Source organism: Coregonus lavaretus (assembly GCF_964263955.1).
Source record: "Coregonus lavaretus genome assembly, chromosome: 27".
NCBI classification, from domain to species: domain Eukaryota; kingdom Metazoa; phylum Chordata; class Actinopteri; order Salmoniformes; family Salmonidae; genus Coregonus; species Coregonus lavaretus.
This window is the reverse complement of record NC_140014.1, coordinates 12,458,526-12,474,366: the sequence shown is the minus strand read 5'-3', so window position 1 is coordinate 12,474,366 and position 15,841 is coordinate 12,458,526. Positions and strand designations below refer to the sequence as shown.

The 15,841-nt window shown below is 45.7% G+C and overlaps 1 protein-coding gene across 2 annotated transcripts in view; it reads right to left on the bottom strand.

The window, feature by feature from the left end:
- The window catches only part of LOC311102944 (zinc finger protein 395-like), a 30,251-nt gene that overhangs the window by 1,622 nt on the left and 12,788 nt on the right, over positions 1–15,841 (bottom strand). Inside the window, exons 2-8 of one of the 2 annotated variants that reach the window (XM_084144439.1) lie at positions 14,809–15,114; positions 13,654–13,883; positions 12,118–12,224; positions 11,807–12,018; positions 11,557–11,657; positions 11,038–11,368; positions 9,794–9,883 (exon numbers count right to left, since the gene is read on the bottom strand). In XM_084144439.1, coding sequence (XP_084000565.1) covers positions 9,794–9,883; positions 11,038–11,368; positions 11,557–11,657; positions 11,807–12,018; positions 12,118–12,224; positions 13,654–13,883; positions 14,809–15,003 — 1,266 coding nt within the window. In that variant the 5' untranslated portion in view covers positions 15,004–15,114. Of the gene's footprint in view, positions 1–9,793; positions 9,884–11,037; positions 11,369–11,556; positions 11,658–11,806; positions 12,019–12,117; positions 12,225–13,653; positions 13,884–14,808; positions 15,115–15,841 lie in introns of those variants that run through there. The other variant, XM_084144440.1, reaches the window with a different exon arrangement.

Below are 15,841 nucleotides of genomic sequence, written 5' to 3'. Positions count from 1 at the left end.
TTTATTTCACCTTTATTTAACCAGGTAAGCCAGTTGAGAACAAGTTCTCATTTACAACTGCGACCTGGCCAAGATAAAGCAAAGCAGTGCGATAAAAACAACAACACAGAGTTACATATGGGGTAAACAAAACATTAAGTCAAAAATACAAAGAGAAACTATATATACAGTGTGTGCGAATGTAGTAAGTTATGGAGGTAAGGCAATAAATAGGCCATAGTGCAAAATAGTTACAATTTCGTATTAACACTGGAATGATAGATGTGCAAAAGATGATGTGCAAATAGAGATATTGGGATGCAAATTAGCAAAATAAATAACAATATGGGGATGAGGTAGTTGGGTGGGCTAATTTCAGAATGGCTGTGTACAGGTGCAGTGATCGGTAAGCTGCTCTGACAACTGATGCTTAAAGTTAGTGAGGGAGATAAGAGTCTCCAGCTTCAGAGATTTTTGCAGTTCGTTCCAGTCATTGGCAGCAGAGAACTGGAAGGAATGGCGGCCAAAGGAGGTGTTGGCTTTGGGGATGACCAGTGAGATATACCTGCTGGAGCGCAGACTACGGGTGGGTGTTGCTATGGTGACCAGTGAGCTAAGGTAAGATGGGGATTTGCCTACCAGTGATTTATAGATGACCTGGAGCCAGTGGGTTTGGCGACGAATATGTAGTGAGGGCCAGCCAACAAGAGCGTACAGGTCACAATGGTGGGTAGTATATGGGGCTTTGGTGACAAAACGGATGGCACTGTGATAGACTACATCCAATTTGCTGAGTAGAGTGTTGGAGGCTATTTTGTAAATGACATCGCCGAAGTCAAGGATCGGTAGGATAGTCAGTTTTACGAGGGCATGTTCAGCAGCATGAGTGAAGGAGGCTTTGTTGCGAAATAGGAAGCCGATTCTAGATCTAACTTTTGATTGGAGATGCTTAATGTGAGTGTGGAAGGAGAGTTTACAGTCTAACCAGACACCTAGGTATTTGTAGATGTCCACATACTCTAGGTCAGGAGTGTTGTATGGCGTTGAAGCTTGTTTGGAGGTTTGTTAACACAGTGTCCAATGAAGGGCCAGATGTATACAAAATGGTGTCGTCCCCATAGAGGTGGATCCGAGCTTCACCAGCAGCAAGAGCAACATCATTGATATACACAGAGAATAGAGTCGGCCCAAGAATTGAACCCTGTGGCACCCCCATAGAGACGGCCAGAGGTCCAGACAACAGGCCCTCCGATTTGACACATTGAACTCTATCTGAGAAGTAGTTGGTGAACCAGGCGAGGCAGTCATTAGAGAAACCAAGGCTATTTAGTCTGCCAATAAGAATGCGGTGGTTGACAGAGTCGAAAGCCTTGGCCAGGTCGATGAAGACGGCTGCGCAGTACTGTATTTTATCGATCGCGGTTATAATATCGTTTAGGACCTTGAGCGTGGCTGAGGTGCACCCATGACCAGCTCGGAAACCAGATTGCATAGCGGAGAAGGTACGGTGGGATTCGAAATGGTCGGTGATATGTTTGTTAACTTGGCTTTCAAATACTTTCGAAAGGCAGGGCAGGATGGATATAGGTCTGTAACAGTTTGGATCTAGAGTGTCACCCCTTTTGAAGAGGGGGATGACCGTGGCAGCTTTCCAATCTCTGGGGATCTCAGACATTACGAAAGAGAGGTTGAACAGGCTAGAAATAGGGTTTGCGACAATTTCGGCGGCTAATTTTAGAAAGAAAGGGTCCAGATTGTCTATCCCAGCTGATTTGTAGGGGTCCAGATTTTTCAGCTCTTTCAGAACATCAGCTGTCTGAATTTGTGTGAAGGAGAAGCGGGGGGGCGGGGGGGGGGGGGCATGGGCAAGTTGCAGCAGAGGGTGCAGAGCTGGTGGCCGGGGTAGTGGTAGCCAGGTGGAAAGCATGGCCAGCCTTAGCAAAATGCTTGTTGAAATTCTCGATTATTGTAGATTTATCGGTGGTGACAGTGTTTCCTAGCCTCAGTGCAGTGGGCAGTTGGGAGGAGGTGCTCTTATTTTCCATGGATTTTACAGTGTCCCAAAACTTTTTGGAGTTAGTGCTACAGGATGCACATTTCTGTTTGAAAAAGCTACCCTTTGCTTTCCTAACTGATTGTGTATATTGGTTCCTGACTTCCCTGAAAAGTTGCATATCGCGGGGGCTGTTCGATGCTAATGCAGTACGCCACAGGATGTTTTTGTGCTGGTCAAGGGCAGTCAAGTCTGAGGAGAACCAGGGGCTATATCTGTTCTTAGTTCTGAATTTTTTGAATGGGGCATGCTTATTTAAGATTGAGAGGAAAGCACTTTTAAAGAACAACCAGGCATCCTCTACTGACAGAATGAGGTCAATATCCATCCAGGATACCCGGGCCAGGTCAATTAGAAAGGCCTGCTCGCTAAAGTGTTTTAGGGAGCGTTTGACAGTGATGAGGGGTGGTCGTTTGACCGCGGATCCATTACGGACGCAGGCAATAAGGCAGTGATCACTGAGATCCTGGTTGAAGACAGCGGAGGTGTATTTAGAGGGTAAATTTGTCAGGATGATATCTATGAGGGTGCCCATGTTTACAGATTTAGGGTTGTACCTGGTAGGTTCGTTGATAATTTGTGTGAGATTGAGGGCATCTAGTTTAGATTGTAGGATGGCCGGGGTGTTAAGCATATCCCAGTTTAGGTCACCAAGCAGTACGAACTCTGAGGATAGATGGGGGGCAATCAGTTCACATACGGTGTCCAGGGCACAGCTCGGGGCTGAGGGGGGTCTGTAGCAAGCGGCAACAGTGAGAGACTTATTTCTGGAAAGGTGGATTTTTAGAAGTAGAAGCTCAAACTGTTTGGGCACAGACCTGGATAGTACGATAGAGCTCTGCAGGCTATCTCTACAGTAGATTGCAACCCCACCCCCTTTGGCAGTTCTATCGAGACGGAAAATGTTGTATTTGGGGATGGACATTTCTGCATTTTTGGTGGCCTTCCTAAGCCAGGATTCAGACACTGCTAGGACATCAGGGTTGGCGGAGTGTGCTAACGCAGTGAATAACTCAAACTTAGGGAGGAGGCTTCGGATGTTAACGTGCAAGAAACCAATGCTTTTACGGTTACAGAAGTCAACAAATGATAACGCCTGGGGAATAGGAGTGATACTGGGGGCTACAGGGCCTGGGTTAACCTCTACATCACCAGAGGAACAGAGGAGGAGTAGAATAAGGATATGGCTAAAGGCTTTAAGTACTGGTCTTCTAGTGCGTTGGGTACAGAGAAAAAAAGGGGCAGGTTTCCGGGCGTTGTAGAATAGATTCAGGGCATTATGTACAGAAAAGGATATGGAAGGATATGAGTACAGTGGAGATAAACCTAAGTGTTGGGTAACGATAAAAGAGAAAGCATCACTGGAGGCACCGATTGAGTCGGTCTCCGCGTGTATGGGGGGTGGGACAAAGGAGCTATCTATGGCAGGTTGAGCTGGGCTGGGGGATCTACAGTGAAATAGTACAATAAGAAATAACCAAAACAGCAATAAGCAAGGCATATTGACATGGGAGAGAGGCATAAAGCAATCACAGGTGTTATTCAAGAGAGCTAAGACAACAGCTGGTAATGGCGACAAAGTTTGGGCTGAGGCTAAACATACACAGGATGCAGTACCGTATAAAGGAACAGTCCAGCAGGCATCAGCTGTATAGCTGAGTTATCATAAGGTCCGGTGAACAGCAATAGGAGAGTTCGGAGGTAGTTCGGGGGCTGCTATAACACTAGCGAGCAAGAGGACACGGCTAGCGTGTGCTAGCGGGCCGGGGCTAGCAGATTGATCTTTGTGGTCGACGTCGTAACGGGAAACCTGTTGTAATACGGCCATAACCAAACAGGAAAACGCTCATCCAGAGGCGGCGCTCCTTGTGACCGGGGACTTTAATGCAGGGAAACTTAAATCCGTTTGACCTCATTTCTACCAGCATGTTAAATGTGCAACCAAAGGGAAAAAAAACTTTAGACCACCTTTACTCCACACACAGAGACGCGTACAAAGCTCTCCCTCGAACTCCATTTGGCAAATCTGACCATAATTCTATCCTCCTGATTCCTGCTTACAAGCAAAAACTAAAGCAGGAAGCACCAGTGACTCGGTCAATAAAAAAATGGTCAGATGAAGCAGACGCTAAGCTACAGGACTGTTTTGCTAGCACAAACTGGAATATGTTCCGGGATTCTTCCGATGGCATTGAGGAGTACACCACATCAGTCACTGGCTTCATCAATAAGTGCATCGATGACGTCGTCCCCACAGTGACAGTACGTACATCCCCCAACCAGAAGCCATGGATTACAGGCAACATCTGCACTGAGCTAAACGGTAGAGCTGCCACTTTCAAGGAGCGGGACTCTAACCCGGAAGCTTATAAGAAATCCCACTATGCCCTCCGACGAACAGGCAAAGCGTCAATACAGGACTAAGATCGAATCGTACTACACCGGCTCCGATGCTCGTCTGATGTAGCAGGGCTTGCAAAATATTACAGACTACAAAGGGAAGCACAGCTGCGAGCTGCCCAGTGACACGAGCCTACCAGACGAGCTAAATGACTTCTATGCTCAGTCCCCTCCTGTACTCCCTGTTCACTCATGACTGCATGGACAGGCACGACTCCAACACCATCATTAAGTTTGCCGATGACACAACAGTGGTAGGCCTGATCACCGACAACGACGAGACAGCCTATAGGGAGGAGGTCAGAGACCTGGCCGTGTGGTGTCAGGACAACAACCTCTCCCTGAAAGTGATCAAGACAAAGGAGATGATTGAGGACTACAGGAAAAAGAAGAGGACCGAGCACGCCCCCATTCTCATCGACGGGGCTGTAGTGGAGCAGGTTGAGAGTTTCAAGTTCCTTGGTGTCCACATCACCAACAAACTAACATGGTCCAAGCACACCAAGACAGCCGTGAAGAGCACACAACAAAACCTATTCCCCCTAAGGAGACTGAAAAGATTTGTCATGGGTCCTCAGATCCTCAAAAGGTTCTACAGCTGCACCATCGAGAGTATCCTGACTGGTTGCATCACTGCCTGGTATGGCAACTGCTCGGCCTCCGACCACAAGGCACTACAGAGTTTAGTGCATACGACCCAGTACATCACTGGGGCCAAGCTTCCTGCCATCCAGGACTTCTATACCAGGCGGTGTCAGAGGAAGGCCCTAAAAATTGTCAAAGACTCCAGGGTGATGAGAGGTGTTGGGTTTGTATCAGACATAGCGTTTTCCTTGATGGCCAAGAAGCTCAATTTTAGTCTCATCTGACCAGAGTACCTTCTTCCATATGTTTGGGGAGTCTCCCACAAGCCTTTTGGCGAACACCAAACGTGTTTCCTTATTTTTTTCTTTAAGCAATGGCTTTTTTCTGGCCACTCTTCCATAAAGCCCAGCTCTGTGGAGTGTACGGCTTAAAGTGGACATATGGACAGATACTCCAATCTCCGCTGTGGAGCTTTGCAGCTCCTTCAGAGTTATCTTTGGTCTCTTTGTTGCCTCTCTGATTAATGCCCTCCTTGCCTGGTCCGTGAGTTTTGGTGGGCGGCCCTCTCTTGGCAGGTTTGTTGTGGTGCCATATTCTTTCCATTTTTTAATAATGGATATAATGGTGCTCCGTGGGATGTTCAACGTTTCAGATATTTTTTTATAACCCAACCCTGATCTGTACTTCTCCACAACTTTGTCCCTGACCTGTTTGGAGAGCTCCTTGGTCTTCATGGTGCCGCTTGCTTGGTGGTGCCCCTTGCTTAGTGGTGTTGCAGACTCTGGGGCCTTTCAGAACAGGTGTATATATACTGAGATCATGTGACACTTAGATTGCACACAGGTGGACTTTATTTCACTAATTATGTGACTTCTGAAGGTAATTGGTTGCACCAGATCTTATTCAGGTGCTTCATCGCAAAGGGGGTGAATACATATGCACGCACCACATTTGTTATTTATTTTTTATAATTTCACTTCACCAATTTGGACTATTTTTTGTATGTCCATTACATGAAATCCAAATAAAAATCAATTTAAATTACAGGTTGTAATGCAACAAAATATGAAAAACGCCAAGGCGAATGAATACTTTTGCAAGGCACTGTAAACAGCTTCTACCCCCAAGCCATACGACTCCTGAACATGTAATCAAATGGCTACCCAGACTATTTGCATCGTTTTTCCATCACAAAAAAAGTATAAAACAATTACAAATATAAGTATATATACAGTACCAGTCAAACGTTTGGACACACGTACTCATTCAAGGGTTTTTCTGTATACAGACAGTCCATCATTACTTTAAGACATGAAGGTCAGTCAATCTGGAACATTTCAAGAACTTTGAACGTTTCTTCAAGTGTAGTCACAAAAACCATCAAGCACTATGATGAAACTGGCTCTCATGAGGACCACCACAGGAAATGAAGACCCAGAGTAACCTCTGCTGCAGAGGAAAAATTCATTCGGGTTAACTGCACCTCAGATTGCAGCCCAAATAAATGCTTCACAGAGTTCAAGTAACAGACACATCTCAACATCAACTGTTCAGAGGAGACTGTGTGAATCAGGCCTTCATGGTCAATTTTTCTGCAAAGAAACCACTACTGAAAGGACACCAATAAGAAGAAGAGACTTGCTTGGGCCAAGAAACACAAGCAATGGACATTAGACCAGTGGAAATCTGTCATTTGGTCTGATGAGTCCAAATTTGAGATTTTTGGTTCCAACCGCCGTGTCTTTGTGAGACGCAGAGTAGGTGACCGGATGATCTCTGCATGTGTGGTTCCCACCGTGAAGCATGGAGGAGGAGGTGTGATGGTGCTTGTGACACTGTCAGTGATTTATTTAGAATTCAAGGCACACTTAACCAGCATGGCTACCACAGCATTCTGCAGCGATACGCCATCCCATCTGGTTTGCGCTTAGTGGGACTATCATTTGTTTTTCAACAGGACAATGACCCAACACACCTCCAGGCTGTGTAAGGGCTATTTTACCAAGAAGGAGAGTGATGGAGTGCTGCATCAGATGACCTGGCCTCCACAATCCCCCGACTTCAACCCAATTGAGATGGTTTGGGATGAGTTGGACAGCAGAGTGAAGGAAAAGCAGCCAACAAGTGCTCAGAATATGTGGGAACTCCTTCAAGACTGTTGGAAAAGCATTCCAGGTGAAGCTGGTTGAGAGAATTCCAAGAATTTGCAAAGCTGTCATCAAGGCAAACGGTGGCTATTTGAAGAATCTCAAATATAAAATATATTTTGATTTGTTTAACACTTTTTTGGTTACTACATGATTCCATATGTGTTATTTCATAGTTTTGATGTCTTCACTATTATTCTACAATGTAGAAAATAGTACAAAGTAAAGAAAAACCCTTGAATGAGTAGGTGTGTCCAAACTTTGAATGGTACTTTATATATATATATATATATATATATATTACACTATTTGGACTTAGGCAACCTGAAAAAACACTTATGTGGCCCACCCAAGGATTTCAATTGTAGTAAAATACCTGTATACAATGCTGCATATAATTACTGCAGATGTGAACTGAACTGTGTAGATAAATCTGGTGCAATGCATTTGTTGTGGATGGTCCCTGGCAAATATACTAATCAAATCAATTAGGACATATTGCATTTGATGTTGACGTCTCACAATACTACAAGGTAACAGTCCAGCAAAACAACACAGATAAATTAGCAAGGAAACTCTTAATTCATTATTTTAGCATTACATTTTAGTCATTTAGCAGACGCTCTTATCCAGAGCGACTTACAGTTATTGAGTGCATACATTTTTCATAACCTGAAAAATGCCCCCCATGGGAATCGAACCCACAACCCTGGCATTGCAAACGCCATGCTCTACCAACTGAGCTACACGGGGCATTCATGACAAACGATCTGTCCAAATTGTCCAAATGCAATGCATATTTAGTGCACATCAATTTTAACAATCCATGTTTACTGCTGAAAGGGTATCTGCATTGATTGTTCTTTGTGTGCAATGCAGCTGATCTGCGGCAGTGACTTGATCGTGCCATTGACCACGTGTTGTTTACAACACATAAAAATGACCCCCAGTTCCTACTAACGATCGATAGGTGGCAGTGATGTAGCATCACAGAATGGGAGTCTATGGGCCAGTGGAGACAAAGGGCAGTTTGGTGATGGAAAATATTATCAAATCAACAAGGGGATTGCCTGGTAAATATCCATGACATGCTTTTGGCAGTATAGAGCAGCTCTGGAGGCAGGGCACTAAATCTATCCTATAAAACAAGCGCTCTTTGTCCCTGATGGACTGACTTCTATTCCACAAACACATACTGGCAAAGGCTCTGTAGGGGGAAATGTTTTTGCAAATGCACGCTTTTCAAGCATATATGTGATGAATTCAGAACACTTGGAGATATGGAAAGTTCTGTGTTTAAAGGGCAAACATTCATAATCCAAGTGAAAATAGCATATACCTGGACATACAGCATGAAACATGAACAGCAATTGTGGTGTTCTTAACTGAGTGTGTATAAATTAATTATCTATGGGAATTTCCCTTGAGATTATCCTATTGGATTCTACAGTCAGGGTTGCGTTCAAGAGCCTCAGGAGTCAGGGTTGCGGTCATTGTCATTTCTTTCATTGCTATACCAACACATTTCTTTCTAGGTGCATTTGTGTTACATCAGCTGAGGTGCTGGATGGCGGAGTTTGTGAATTTGAGACCATTCCTTTGGTCCCAAAGTGCAAACTCTACCCACCCGGTACACCAGGGTCGTTCAACCAATTCTGTGCCTTTTGAGATGTGTAACTTTGTGAAAAAAATGTTGATTTCACCCAATTTTAACATTCTGTCATAAAGAGCACATGTTCAACTCAATAAAAAACTAGTTTTCCCCATCTAAAGAGGTTAAATAAATAAAATACTAAAGTGCCTATTAAGTGCCAAATAAAGTAACAGGGTTGACCGTAACAGGGTTGACAATTTAAACTTAAATCATCCATAAATCTCCTTGTGACAGGGGAAATGGAAGCTTGTTGTGTGCAACAGGGAGGGGCAATTGAATGCAAGCCCCCCCCCCCCCCCCAAAAAAAAAAGAAATAGTTAAACCATTTCTAGCCTGTCTATCTATGGGTTACAGGGTTGACGTGTTATTCTCGACCCACTCAGTTTTCCTCCACAAAACACCAGAAATTGGCCAAAAAAGAGTAGAACCAGCTCACCTACTTTTACAATATGATTTGTCTATTATAAGTTCAATGTTTCTTTTGAAAAAAATCTTGGTAGGCTTACTATATTAAAACGGGGGTTTAGTTCACGTAACAGGGTTAACCTTAAAATGAGGGACAGGTTTTTTTTAACCTTTAAATTAGTCAATAATCACATTAAATAAATAATAATCTTCAGAAATGACTTTGTCAAAGCAACAAAATAACTAGGGCTTTACAATGATGGTGAAAACTTGGAGAAATGTTGGGGTTAAGGATTGGGATTAAAATCTTCCTGGAAGTCACAGAGAGTGCACTGAGGGACATGTCAAAAAGTTTTTATTCATAATAAAAAAATCAGATTTATTGAATTCTCCATGTGGTCTATATTAAAGGGCATTTCATTGAATAACAGGCTTTTCAAATTCAATATTGGTGCACAATTTCTACTTAAAATATCAAAGGGATGCAAAAGGCAGTCATTTCGTGGAACAACCCACCAGGCAAGGTAAAACGAATGCATCCTATCGTTTTAAATCAGAATGCAAGCCTACCTGTCTTGGTTGGGGGGTGGAGGTGGGTGTGGTCCAACGGCAGGAGGAGACAGAGATGGGTGGCGCCACCACCTGGACTGAAGCAGGAGCCTGCAGAGGTAAACAATATGGTCAATGGTTGCGATCAGGTGGGATCATTAAATGCAAAATACAAAACAAAAGGCTGTATAACCACTTGCAAAACAATACAGAGTTTTCAATAAGTGCTCATAGTTTTTCTTCCCAATTTTGTGATATCCAATTGGTAGTTACAGTCTTGTCCCATCACTGCAACTCCCGTATGGACTCGGGAGAGGCGAAGGTCAAGAGACATGCGTCCTCCGAAACAAAACCCTGCCAAGCCGCACTGCTTCTTGACACACTGCTCGCTTAACCAGCCGCATCAATGTATCGGAGGAAACACCGTACAACTGGCGACCGTGTCAGCGTGCATGCGCCCGGCCCGCCACAGCAGTCGCTAGAGCGCGACGGGACAAGGACATCCCGGCCGGCCAAACCCTCCCCTAACCCGGACGACGCTGGGCCAATTGTGCGTCGCCTAATGGGTCTCCCGGTCACGGCCGGGTGCGACACAGCCCGGGATCAAACCCGGATCTGTAGTGACACCTCAAGCACTGCAGTGCCTTAGACAGCAGCGCCACTCGGGAGGCCCTGCTTGTAATGTATTTCACTCAAGAAACATTTGTTTTCCACTTATTATGTCCAGAACAGAGAAAATGTAGACATTTATTAAGTACAGTAAACCACCATGTTCACAAAATGGTTATCTCCTACAGACGGTGGGAATCGAGGCATTCAGTTACTGTTCGATTGAACGTTAGAATGGGCAAAACCAGTGAAGTAAGCGACTTTGAGCGTGGTATGATCGTTGGTGCCAGGTGCGCCGGTTCCAGTATCTCAGAAACGGCCGGCCTCCTGGGCTTTTCACGCACGACAGTGTCAAGGGTTTATCGAGAATGGTGCGCCAAACAAAAAACATCTGTCAAGAATCGTGCTAGCTAACAGGCGGTCCACAAACAGGCAAATAACGGTGCAATACAACAGTGGTGTGCAGAACGGCATCTTGGAACACACAACTTGTTGGTCTTTGTCACGGATGGGCTATTGCAGCAGATGACCACACCGGGTTCCACTCCTATCAGCTAAAAACAAGAAGAAGCGGCTCCAGTGGGCACACGATCACCAACACTGGACAACTGAGTGGAAAAACATTGCCTGTTGGGGAACCCTGTCCTAGTGCCTACCTGGTAGGAGTGCTCAGAGTGGACCTGCCCGAAGCACCCTGGGGTGGAGGGGGCAGACTGGCTGAGCTGGATGGGCTGGGGGCTCACTTCTGTGGGGGAGTCTCCTCCAGCTCCTGCTCCTACCCCTGGTTCCCCTGGTCCTACCCCAGAGGGAGAGGAGCTGGAGGGGAAGGCGCAGGCCAACCAGGGGGTGATGGTGCTAGTGGTAGGGATGGGGGGTTGGGTGGAGACCACAGGAGGTGGGGTGAGGGGCTGCAGCTCCCGCTGGTGGATCTCTGTGTAGTAGAAGTCCTCCTCGCTGTGGGAGCAACGCTCATGCTCACCACTCTGGCTGTGGGAGGGAAAACACATAGATATACAGTACATAGATTAATGCAACTGTTGTTTTTTTGCATTCTTCTGCCACTACCACTGCTAGTAGAAGCACTCCACATCATCTAATAATACAAGTATTTTATAAAGCTTTGTGGATACATAATTGGCAATGTTATTGTCATGGGCTTATCCCTACACACTTACCCCAGGTGCAGGGTACGGATGTGACGTTTAATCCCCACGACAGACGTCAGAATCTTCCCACAGTTGGGCCACAGACACCTGTAGGCCACCTTCACTGAGTTCTGGAGGGAGGAAACACAAGTTCACAGGTAAGCAATGTTGATGGAACTGACTCAACTTTAAATTAAGAACAAATAGCTGATTGCTGATGTGTTTTCCAGTCAATTCTGATCAATTTTAGCAAGGCTGTTTCTGTGACTACCCTACTCACCCTGCGTTTCCGTGGTGCAGGCTCGTCAAACAGCACCTGCTCCAGCTCCATTTCCAATCCCTCATCAGTGGGTGTGGCCAGGCTGTGACCTTCTGTCTCTGTGATTGGCGGAGATGGGGCCGGGCTTCTGTAGCCACGGTCACAGCTCCAGTAGCCACTGCTGCCGCTGTCTGAGAGTTCCCCGCCTCCGCACTCCATACCTGTAGAGCCTGCTGTACACACACACATACACATATTTGATTAGACCTTCAATGATTTACAAAAAATGGACAGGAAAAATATAACTAAGAGCTTATCAATCAATGATTTACCTATGACTGTGTCTCTCTGAGGTGGGCTCTGAACAAGAGGGCTGCAGGACAGGCTGGTCAGAACCAGGGCTGCCATCATCTCATCCATATCCAGTGACTCTGGACTCCTGTAGCAGGAGTAGGGAGAAAGGGGAGAGAGATTAGGTCAATTTGAGAGAAAGAGAGCAAAAGAGAGAGCGAGAAGAAGAGGAAGAGACAGGAGCATGCATACCCTGCCCCTCATTAATTCACACACATGCCCAACCTCACACACACTACAATACACTACCCTTACCTCCCCACACTACAACACACTACCCTTACCTCACACACTACATTACATTACCGTTACCTCCCCACACTACATACATTACACTACCCTTACCTCCCCACACTACAATACACTACCCTTACCTCACACACTACATTACATTACCGTTACCTCCCCACACTACATACATTACACTACCCTTACCTCCACACACTACATTACACTACCCTTACTTCCACACACTACATTACACTACCGTTACCTCCCCACACTACATTACACTACCCTTACCTCCACACACTACATTACACTACCCTTACCTCCCCACACTACATACATTACACTACCGTTACCTCCCCACACTACATTACACTACCCTTACCTCACACACTACATTACACTACCCTTACCTCCCCACACTACATTACACTACCCTTACCTCCCCACACTACATTACACTACCCTTACCTCCATACACTACATTACACTACCCTTACCTCCCCACACTACATACATTACACTACCGTTACCTCCCCACACTACATTACACTACCCTTACCTGACACACTACATTACACTACCCTTACCTGACACACTACATTACACTACCGTTACCTCCCCACACTACATTACACTACCGTTACCTCCCCACACTACATTACACTACCCTTACCTCCACACACTACATTACACTACCCTTACCTCCCCACACTACATTACACTACCGTTACCTCCCCACACTACATTACACTACCGTTACCTCCCCACACTACATTACACTACCCTTACCTCCCCACACTACATTACACTACCCTTACCTCCCCACACTACATTACACTACCCTTACCTCCACACACTACATTACACTACCGTTACCTCCCCACACTACATTACACTACCCTTACCTCCCCACACTACATACACTACACTACCGTTACCTCCCCACACTACATTACACTACCCTTACCTCCCCACACTACATTACACTACCCTTACCTCCCCACACTACATTACACTACCCTTACCTCCCCACACTACATTACACTACCCTTACCTCCCCACACTACATTACACTACCCTTACCTCCCCACACTACATTACACTACCCTTACCTCCACACACTACATTACACTACCCTTACCTCCCCACACTACATTACACTACCCTTACCTCCCCACACTACATTACACTACCCTTACCTCCACACACTACATTACACTACCCTTACCTCCCCACACTACATTACACTACCCTTACCTCCACACACTACATTATCCTACCCTTACCTCCTGGGCACATTGGGCACATCGATGCAGGAGGACACTTGGTGTGGTCTGCCTGTGCTCTGTGTTGCAGTAGGAGGTTGAGGAGGGACAGCGGGGGAGGTCCAGACGTCCTGTAGCTTCCTCAGGACATGCTGTCCCAGAGCAGGCAGTAGGATAGCCACCTCATTATCCACATGGTTGTGTTGCTCCACCACCCCAGTGCACTCACGCCCTCCACACAACACATACACCTGAGGTGGGAGGGAGGGGTTAGAGACAGTGACGTGTTAAATCGGGGAGGGAGAGGGAGGGAGGGAGCAAGAGAGAGAGCGAGAGAGAGAGGCAGAGCGAGAGACAGACAGAGAGAGAGTGATAGAGACGTACAACGACAAGTCAAAAACAACAAGTCAGAGTTAGTGTTAAGCTAGGGGGAGAGTGGTGCGAAAGGCATAGCAAGACAGAGAAAGAAAAAGAGAAAGACCGATATAAAAGCAAGAGAGAGAGCGATGCCTTGAGGTACTCGTGCCAATGTGGCCATCAAACAGCACAGTGGACAAAGGCAGAGTGACAGAATGACAGTGGACTGCTGCCCAGCCTGTTCACCTGAGGGAGGAGTGACATACTGTAGATGAGAAAAGATGGGATAGAGGCCAAGAGATACAGATGTACATCAACACTGAAAACGAGGGAAAGATAATGGGAAAGATAATGACAGCCAGACAGATTGGCTGTTTTTCTCTCAAGCAGAAAACAGAAGGCTGAGACCATATGGGGTATAGATACAGATATTGGATCTTAATTTGATCACCCTGTTGCAGGAAATTGAAAACGTGTAGTGTATTTGAGGTTTAGGCTTCAGAATGTTGTAATTTCCACTTTGAAATTTCAGACATGATTTTCCCTTACGAAAAATGTATCAACCCCTACAAAAATGTCCATTCATTATAATAATTTCTTGTTGCTGCAGGATTCTTAAATTGGCTCAAATTAAGATCCTACATCTGTAGTAGTTATGAAATGTTACATAAGAACAGTGCATTCCACTTTTTCTCCCTCCCTCTCCTCTCACCTACCCTCTGTCGTTTTAGCCCGTTCTCTCCTCTACCGTCATCACTCTCCCCCTCTCTCTCCCTCCCCCTTCTCTACCCACCCCTCCCTGTCTCCCCTCTCCCTCACCTTCTGTCCAGGGTGTAGTTTGTAGTTGAACCTGCTGAGATGCTGGGGCCCTGGTGGTCCCATGGTTGGGCTCCCCACGCCCCCCTCAGGTTCCCCGTGGCCCCCTGTCTCCAGTGTGCTCTCCATGGAGGGGCAGGAGGTACACACCAATGCCCCTAGGGGGGAACGCTTCCCCAGACGAGTCTTGGGTAACATGGTTGGGAGTAACACTTTGTCTGTAGACTCAGAAGATCTATTGAGGTTTGGTTCTCTGGGAAAATGGCAAAGACTGGTCGTAGAATAGGACGGAGTGAGAGAGAGGAACAGCTGAAAGAGAAGAAACAAGATTGGAGAAACATCTTCTGCGATACTTCTGCGATACTTCTGCGATACGAATTGAATCCAGCCCTTAGAAATTGACCATCTGCTTTCAATACATTATATAACAAAGAAAATCATTGTGCTCCATTTGCTATTGTATTTCACGCTTCAAAGCCTTATAGAGTTGCCTTCATTGACATAGTCATATCTGTCCAGATGCATGTGTTGATGCCATGAACCTTGATGGATTGATTAAATGTGCGGGGAAGGCATTCTTGGTAGCTAATAACATCACTGTTTTTCGTCAGAATTTGAATGAACACCCGTCTCAGACCACAATCTACCGCCATCCCACCTCCTCCCCTTAAACGCTCTGGGTTGAAATTGCTCCTGATCATGGATAAGATTATCATATCCCCCAACCCTATCCTTGACCATTAGAGGGATAAAAACACGTTTGACCCCAAATCAGTGGGTGGAGGCGACCCCTTTTTTTTCACCGCCCACTAACTATATACTGTATGTGTGGTGGCTTGGGATTAGCTGGCTCAAGCAAACAGAGCTACAACTAGTGTTGCACGGTATAGTGAAACCTCTGTACTTTTTCAATACTAGAACATGAAAAACTGTTTGGTACTAGAATTATTTTTACTTGCGGTATTTCTGTTAAATGTGTCTCATGGATCAAGCTTGTCTATATCAGCGCAGCTTCACTTACTCATTGCTAGCCTGC